The sequence below is a fragment of the Caretta caretta genome, chromosome 2 (genome assembly GCF_965140235.1).
Source record: "Caretta caretta isolate rCarCar2 chromosome 2, rCarCar1.hap1, whole genome shotgun sequence".
NCBI classification, from domain to species: Eukaryota; Metazoa; Chordata; order Testudines; family Cheloniidae; genus Caretta; species Caretta caretta.
Genome location: NC_134207.1, coordinates 86,733,517 through 86,742,384, shown reverse-complemented (window position 1 = coordinate 86,742,384; position 8,868 = coordinate 86,733,517). Strand labels below are relative to the sequence as shown.

At 45.5% G+C, this 8,868-nt stretch overlaps 1 protein-coding gene across 2 annotated transcripts; it reads left to right on the top strand.

The window, feature by feature from the left end:
- The first annotated feature begins 212 nt into the window (after positions 1 to 212).
- ZBTB14 (zinc finger and BTB domain containing 14) lies at positions 213 to 8,412 on the top strand. 2 transcript variants are annotated; one of them, XM_048840368.2, is made up of 3 exons: positions 213 to 1,197; positions 4,309 to 4,391; positions 4,941 to 8,412. In XM_048840368.2, the coding sequence occupies exons 2-3, from the start codon at positions 4,389 to 4,391 to the stop codon at positions 6,282 to 6,284; spliced, it is 1,347 nt and encodes a 448-aa protein (XP_048696325.1). In that variant the 5' UTR covers positions 213 to 1,197; positions 4,309 to 4,388; the 3' UTR covers positions 6,285 to 8,412. The 2 variants fall into 2 exon arrangements, with proteins under 2 accessions (XP_048696325.1, XP_048696324.1); XM_048840367.2 differs by lacking the exon at positions 213 to 1,197 and adding an exon at positions 1,524 to 1,857.
- Positions 8,413 to 8,868: the final 456 nt, after the last annotated feature.

Here is an 8,868-nt window from a genome sequence, read left to right as displayed (position 1 = left end):
CACGAAATAATGTTTTCCCCTGCTGTTTAGTGGACATATTATTCTTGCACAAATTGAAACCCTAGCAGAGGTGCTGGCCCATAGGCGTGCTGGCTTGAAGTGGTTTCCATCATATACAGGATTGGCTCAGTGACTCTCAGCACCCCCCTCTATACAAATTGTTCCAGCGCCCCACATGTGTGAAGCAATTGGAAGCGATGTTCTCAGGGGTGATGTGGTTCCTTAGCCAGGCCCCTTGCTCTGCTGCGGCTGAGGGATGGGTGATCGGGCAGCTGTTGTACCGAGACAAATATATCCACATGGCCACTGCTCATGCGCCTCTTCTATGCCAGGCAGGTGGCAGGCGGGAGCTGGTCCGGTTTTGCCCTTGTCGCCGCCGCCGCACGGCAAAGGGGCGCTTTGCTGGCGATCAGCCTCCGCTGCGAGTTCTGTTACGGCTCCGCAGGTGTCCTTCACCCCCCGCCCCGGGGCGGCTCCCCCGCTGCCGTCAGGCCCGGCCGGAGGAATCTGGGCCCGCCGCTCCCCCGCACACCGCTGTCACAGGCGCTGGGGGGCCCCGCGACAACTGCCCCCGTTGGCGGTCGCACACGACGCTCAACCTCCTCCGCCAGCCGGGCCCTCGGCGAGTGGCATCGCCTCAGCCCGGCGCTGCGGAGAGGGGCGAGGGGCGGCCCCGCGGCAACCGCCGCCCCGCATCCCCAGTGGCTAAAGCAGGGCGCCGGGGGTCCCTTCCCTGCTGGCCTGGACCAGGGCGCCCCGCCCGGGTCGCTGCCGCCCTGGGGGCCGGCTGCGCGAGGCGGGCAGGCGCTAAGCTCGCGCACGCAAGGGCGGCTGGGCGGGTTCCCGAGAAAACGGCTCCTTCTTTTGGCGCCCGCATAGGGATGACGTCACCGCCTCGCGGCCGCGCGAGCCTCGCGGCGCGCGAGCGCCCCCCCTCGCCTCCGGCAGCGCGGCCCGCGGGGGAAGGGGGACCCGCCCGCGAGAATGAGCGAGTCCCCCTGCCCCCACTCGGCAGGCGCGCCCCGCCCGCACCGCGCATGCACGTACCCCCGGCGCGCGCGCGCACTGGATGCTCGTGCAGGAGACGGCGGCGACGGCCGGAGAGACGCGCGCAGACCCCCCCCCCCAACCCCCCGATCCCACCGGCAGCAGCGTCCCCGCGAACTGCGGCACTGAGCGCGGCGGCGGCGGCAGCAGGTAAGCGCGGCTCCCCCGCACACACACGGCGGGGCCGCTGCGCGCGCTCTCGCCGCTGAGGCTGCTGCCCGTCAGCCCGGCCGGCTCGCGCCGGGGACACGGAGCCACCACAGACGCGCCCGCCGCAGCAGCCGCCGCGCGCCGCTGCCTCCCCCTCCGTCCTTCCTGACGCGCGCGAGGAGACGCTGCCGCCGCCGCCGCCGCCGCGCGCCAGCCCTGACCCCCACCGCAACAAAGGGGAGCGGGGCCGCCGCCTGCGCGCCCCGGCCCGGCCCCGCGAGGCAGCCGCCGCCGCTCTGCGGGCGGGCGCTGCGCGGGCACCGTGCGGGGGGATCCCGCCTCCGCCTGTCCCCGGCGCCGCCCCGAGAGGCGGCGCGGACGGGCCCGGGCTGGCGCTGCGAGGCTCGCTCTGGAGAAGGAGCCGGGCTCCGGCTCCGAACAACCCGCAGCGAGGAGCAGAGCCCGGCAGCGCCCGCCTGGCGCCGCGCACCGCCATGGCCCGCGCGCCTGGACTCGTGCCGCGGCCCCGGGGACGCTCGCACAGCTGGCTCCGGGTGCACGCACTGGGCCAGGGCCACCCAGGCCCGTGGGCGCACGCCTGGCTCGGCCCCTTGCTCGCGTGTTCGCTGCAATTAGGTGCGCGCCGCTGCCTAAACCCAGGTGATTTGAGGAGCAAAAAACACCACGTGGCTTCCTGCAGCTTTGTTGTTGTTTTACGTTAGGCTCCGTGGCCGTCGGGACGCCTTAGCGCTGGGTGCTGTGTGTACACCACAGAACAAAAATACGGGGAACTGTTTAAAAAGGGGGAAACAAAACATAATTTTACTTGCCCGTTTAAAAAAAAGTGACCCTTCTTTCAGTGGAATTTTACACAGTTGCCTTACACTAGCTCTATAGTAGGCAGCACAGTGCATGCTGTAAGATTACAAGGATTGAAAGAAGCTAGCAAATTTTCTATTTTCAGTTTGTATACACCTGTGCATTTATACAGATCAAATTTTCCAAGTCCAAAAGGGACCATTTTGATTATCTAGTTTGATCTCCAGTGTAATACAGGCTAGAGAACTTTCCCCAAAATAATTCTTAGAGTGTGAATTTCTGTTGCTTCAACTTCCAGTCGCTGGCTCAGGTGATACCTTTCTCTGCTAGATTGAAAAGCCCCCTCAGTGTTTGTTCCCTAGATAGGTACTGGGTAGGAGATTTGATAATGTGTTATGTATACACTATTTCAGTTTCCCCATAACAATCTGTTGGGTTGAAAAGATGCTTATCAGTGGGACAACAGAAAAACTCTTAAATTTTAAATCAATGTTTTGTTTATACAAAAAAGCAAAAGGACATGCTATTGACCATTAACAAACACTCTTTACAATTTGTAAAAAAGTTAGTCCCTAGTCCCATAGTTTTTAAAGTTGTTCTTGTTTTCTTTTATACATTGAAACTGTTCTGTACACCTCTCATACCTGATTATTTTAGAATGTCATTAATTGGGGGGGAATTCTGATCCATAAAAGGACTTAGGCGCTTGAGGCCAACATTGAGGTGCCACTGAGAGCCTCAGAAATGTCACTTAGCTGCCACCTAACTCTCTGTACATGCCTAATCTCCCTAGGCATCTAAATATATATTGTTCAAGTCCCATGGGTGCCTAAGTTTCTGCCAGTGAGCATGCCTCAGTCTAGGCTCTCCGGAGACCATCTCATGCCTAAACCTGCAGGTCCCAATCCAGTAGGAGTAGATGTTGTCAAAGCATGCTTAACCCCACATAAAACAGCTAGAGGAGGTGGAGCCGGTGCCACTGTCCCCATTATAATTTTAGTCCAGAGGTTTGGCACCTAACTCTCCTCATGAATCCTCAGGCAAACAGTATGGTGTTTGTTTGTTTTTTAATATGGTTAAATGTAAATGTATACATTTAGAAACAACGAATGTAGGTCATACTTTCAGGATGGGGGACTTTATCCTGGGAAGCAGTGACTCTGAAAAAGATTTGGGGATCATGGTGGATAATGAGATGAACATGAGCTCCCAGTGTGATGCTGTGGCCAAAAGGAGGGCTATTGCGATCCTCGGATGTATAAACGGGAACCCTGAGTAGGCAGAGAGAGGTTATTTTACCTCTGTATTTGACACTGGTGCGATTGCTGCTGGTGTCCACGATTCAAGAAGGATGTTGATAAATTGGAAAGGGTTCACAGAAGAGCCACGAGAATTATTAAAGGATTAGAAAACGTGCTTTCTAGTGATAGGAGCTTAATCTATTCAATTTAACAAAGAGAAGGTTAAGGGGTGACTTGATTACGGTCTGTAAACCAGAGGTGCTGGAGTGGGTGCCAGCACTCCCGGCTTGAAGTGGTTTCCATCATATACAGGGTTTAAAGTTTTGTTCAGTGGCTTTCAGCACCCCCACTATAAAAATTATTCCAACGCTACTGTATGTAAAAACCTACATTGTGGACAAATATATAATAAATCTATTCAATCTAGCAGAAAAGGGTACAGCACAATCCAATGGCTGGAAGTTGAAGCTAGAGAAATTAAGACTGGAAATGAGGTGTAAATTTTTGACAGTGAGGGTAATTAACCATAAGAACAATGTAGCAAGGGTTGTGGTGGATTCTCCATCACTGGTAATTTTTAAATCAAGATTAGATGTTTTCCTAAAAGGTACACTCTAGGAATTATTTTGGGGACATTTTATGGCCTATGTTATACTTGAGGTCAGACTAGATGATCACAATGATTCCTTCTGGCTTTGGAATCTTTGAATTGTATGGGGAACCTAGGCCTCTAACTTGTGGCTGTGGATTCCATTGTGCCTTTAGCACACAATTCTGCAGCTGTGGTGTACTTGTATAGCTATTTCCTAATCACCTATACAATTCATAGATCAAATACTGTTTGCTATAAAATCAGTCAAAACTTCATTTCATTTGCATTTTACTTTAACAAAACATGTTATATAGTTTTTAACTTCTTGAAAATGTGAGAATAGACTCTTAATTTCCTGAATAACTTGTAATATTGCTGAAAATGTTCTTTAATTTGAGAAACAGATTAAGACAGTGTATAATTCTCTGTTCTTATCTTCCCCAATGTTCTTTCTTTCAGTTTCAAAGTGAGCATAATAAGGATTAATCTTCTGTCAAAAGTTTAGTGATCGATTATTAAGAAAATTTCCTGCATTGTTCATGGTACGGCTTAACCTTTTATATTTTGTATTTAGTTTTGGTCACAATGGTAAATGGTTATTTTATGTACATTTCTAGAGCTTACATGTTTTAAATGTGTAAATACTTATTGACATTTCTTTTTGTTATAAGAAATACTAGTGTTGCAGCAGTTTCAGGAATTTACTTCACAAAGTTTCTAAGTCAAATTGAAATGCAAATTTTAATATGCTAGTTAGAATTACAAAAGCAGATTTAATGTAAATATGTGAGTAAATTTATATTTCCTTCAAAATAAAATTGGTCATTGAAAAAAATAGCATTTTTTCTTCAAAGTATGTACATGGTACTAGGTGAAAAACCTTTGCATATGTAATAGTTTTAAATGAGATTTAACATTAATCTTTTTTACAGTCTGGAGGACATGTTCTGATCAAATTAAGCTAAAGTTTTCATTTGATAATTCTTATTTTTGATTTTGTAGATGACACTTAGAATCATGTCTTATGAGTTAGTGTTTTAGAGTAACTTGTAAAAAGTCAAGACTTTCTCTCTCTCTCTCTCTCTCTCCAGGAGTTTTTCATCAGTATGTCTGAAAGCATTAAATATAATGATGATGATCACAAAACTGTGTTTCTGAAAACATTAAATGAACAACGTCTGGAAGGAGAATTCTGTGACATAGCTATTGTGGTAGAAGATGTGAAATTCAGAGCGCACCGGTGTGTGCTTGCTGCATGCAGTACCTACTTCAAAAAGCTTTTCAAGAAATTGGAGGTTGATAGCTCATCAGTAATAGAGATAGATTTCCTTCGTTCTGATATATTTGAAGAGGTTCTAAATTATATGTATACTGCAAAGATTTCAGTTAAGAAGGAAGATGTAAATTTGATGATGTCATCAGGTCAGATTCTTGGTATTAGGTTTTTGGATAAACTCTGTTCTCAGAAACGTGATGTATCTAGCCCCGAAGAAAATGCCCAATCCAAGAGTAAGTATTGTCTGAAAATAAATCGATCTATAGGAGAATCTAATGATAACCAAGATGATGAGGTTGAGGAAATTGGAGATCATGATGATAGCCCATCAGATGTGACAGTAGAAGGAACTCCTCCAAGTCAGGAAGATGGGAAATCCCCTACTAATACACTAAGAGTTCAAGAAGCAATTCTGAAAGAGTTGGGGAGTGAAGAGGTTCGAAAAGTAAACTGCTATGGTCAAGAAGTGGAGCCCATGGAAACAACTGAATCAAAAGACTTAGGATCTCAAACCCCTCAAGCTCTAACATTTAATGATGGCATAAGTGAAGTGAAAGATGAACAGACCCCAGGATGGACAACAGCAGCTGCTGACATGAAGTTTGAGTATTTGCTTTATGGTCACAGGGAACAGATTGCATGTCAAGCGTGTGGTAAGACATTTACTGATGAAGCACGATTGAGAAAACATGAAAAGCTTCATACTGCTGATAGACCATTTGTTTGTGAAATGTGCACTAAAGGGTTTACCACACAGGCTCACTTGAAAGAGCACCTGAAAATCCATACAGGTTACAAGCCTTATAGCTGTGAGGTTTGCGGAAAGTCTTTTATTCGAGCTCCAGATCTGAAAAAGCATGAAAGAGTCCATAGTAATGAAAGGCCATTTGCATGCCATATGTGTGATAAAGCTTTCAAGCACAAGTCCCATCTAAAAGATCATGAAAGACGACACCGAGGGGAAAAACCTTTTGTCTGCAGCTCTTGCACTAAAGCATTTGCTAAAGCATCTGATCTAAAAAGGCATGAGAACAATATGCACAGTGAAAGGAAACAAATTACTACAGCCAATGCCATCCAGAGTGAAACAGAACAGTTACAGGCAGCAGCCATGGCAGCTGAAGCAGAGCAGCAACTTGAAACTATAGCTTGTAGTTAAAAACAAAAGCAGAAAACTTTATCCAAAAAGTAATTTAAGAAATTAAATTGAACAAAAATTAAATGTTGAAACATGTTTAGAATGATCATTACCTTTTCAGATAAAATATTTTTAGAGGGATTGAACACTGCATAGGAGCATATAGCAGTGCTTGGTTAGGTATTTTAAAATACTTCAAAGATATGTATTCTTAGAGTATAAAAATAATTTTGTTATTAGCACTAACATGTTTTAATTTCAGAAAATGACTGAGCCCTTTATAAACAAAATGAGGAAATCTCTATTTGATGTTTTAGTACAACCTCTGCGTACTTGTCCTTTGTACACATTAGTACCAATGAGGTAAATTATGTCTAACAAAACTGAAATTTGTAGAAAAAGTTATAAGTGTGGGAACAATTTGTTTTTTTTTTTTTAAGATTTTTGGGTGTAGTTTCATAAGGACCATATAGTACACCTAGAACCCACAAAAATTCATCTGCTGGAATCCTGACATTTTTATTTCCTCCTTTTTCCTCATTCACTGTACTTATTAGCTATTAGTGCAGTAGGTTGGCTATTTTGGGTAGTTGGTCAAGCGGAGTTATCCTGCTTCTTTGCCCACCCCCTTAAATTCCTCTCTTTAATCTGGCTGGTGAGTTGGTGCATACAATACTTGCTCTTCTAAAGGTTAGACTTTTCACATTCATAATAGCCTAGATATGTCCCCTGGATCAACAAATGGAGAGGACACAGCACTCATCTACCCTTTCTGTGTTGAAAGGAGTGGGGCTTAGTTGCCTCCATGTACCCTTCAGAGGCCTTTTCATGCACTGTATGGGGGATGGAATGGAGGTGGGAGGGGGGACAAGTGGGCAGAATGTGTAGAGAGATATATTGTTCCAAATCTGGCCCCGTGAAAATTAATCAAAGATAATACAATCTGAGACTGTACTGTCTTTGTCATGTAGCTTCCCCCTCACTCTCCCCAGGACAGCTGAGGCAAAGGGATGCATAGGTGCAGACTCTGTGGGTGCTCTGGGGCTGGAGCACCCACAGGAAAAAATGGTGGGTGCTGAGCACACACCAGCAGCCCCCTGCCAGCGGGCCCCACTGATCAGTGCCTCCGCTTCCCTCCCAGCGCCTGCTGCAGATCAGATGTTTCACAGCATCAGGAGGCGTTGGGGGTGAGCGGGGAGGAGCAAAGGTGCAGCGCTCTTCAGGGAGGGGGAAGAACTGGGCAGGGAAGAGACAGGGTGGGAAGAAGCAGGACGGGGGTGGGGCATTGGAGTAGGGGGTGGGGTGGTGGCAGGGCCTGGGCAGAGCCAGGGGTCGAGAACTTCTGGGCAGATTAGAAACTTGGCACCTCTATGAAGGGATGTCTCTAGAAATACACCTCAGTGGAACTAGCTGTGCTGTTAAGGGGAGGGATTTGGTACCAGGAACCCCGCAGTTCGCTGCCTGCAACTTTAAAGGTAGGTTCCATGGCCTTTTAGGGGGCACCTCCCAGTAGGATTGTGTGTAGAAAGATCTCCACAGGGGAATCTGTGTGAAAATGTTTATCCTCTGAGAAATCTCCCATGGGAAGGGATTATCTTGGCCAGCGTTTCCAACTATCATTGCCTCAGAATCTGTGAAATCTATTTTTGAAATCATTCAGGCAAGGTTATATTTTCCTTTGTTTGTTTTAGTTTGGGGTGGGAGGGGTGGGAAGGGGTTGTTAATTGTTCCTTAATTTACCACAATCTCAAGAAAACTTTTAAAGTACTACAGACTGAGCTGTCTCCTGTATATGGAAATAGGGAGTTACAACTTCACAGTATTAATTGTTAAAATGATCCTAAGGAACATGAACACTTCTTTATTTTAAGTGTAAATAATTATTATCAATGTTATATTTCAACTATAAATGGGCAAAAATGCACTCTTTTGCACATCAGGTTGGAATAAATTGGTCACTTAAGAGACCCACGACATATAAAAGTTGTCAGACAAGTATTTATAAACTATAGTGTGGTAAATCACCTCTTGCATTTCTAAATAGAAATTGAAAATAACATTTTTGTAACTGATCATTTTTGTTACAACTTCATTGTGTATCTTTCATGTAATCAGCAGTTTTAGCAATTATATTAAAATACCAACAACAGTTTGAACATTGTTCTGTAAATAAAACATGAATTGAATATTTTAGAATATGTAAATTTTGGACTTTGTCCGATATATTTTTTTAAATGTTTCTTTGTTTTACATTTAGCGCTTTTAGTTTGTAAACCAACTATCCATTTTATATTTTTGCAACGTCAAATAATAAGTACTCATTTCATTTTATAGCGTCCCACAAAGGAAGGAACTAAATTAGTTGTGTAAACGTATTTTGGGGTTTGTTGTATATAAGCATAGATAAAGGTGGTAGATTCAGAATGTGAGCTGCACCTTTCTTCCCTGGTGGTTGCAAAGTTTTAATCTTGTTTGTTTCTTAAAACACAGTTCACCACATATTAAATGCCATAAAATAATTAACTAATGCATACACCATTAAGGAATGAGGAACAGATTTGTTTCAGTTTTCAATAATTTAATAGCTATAGTGAGATAAAAATGT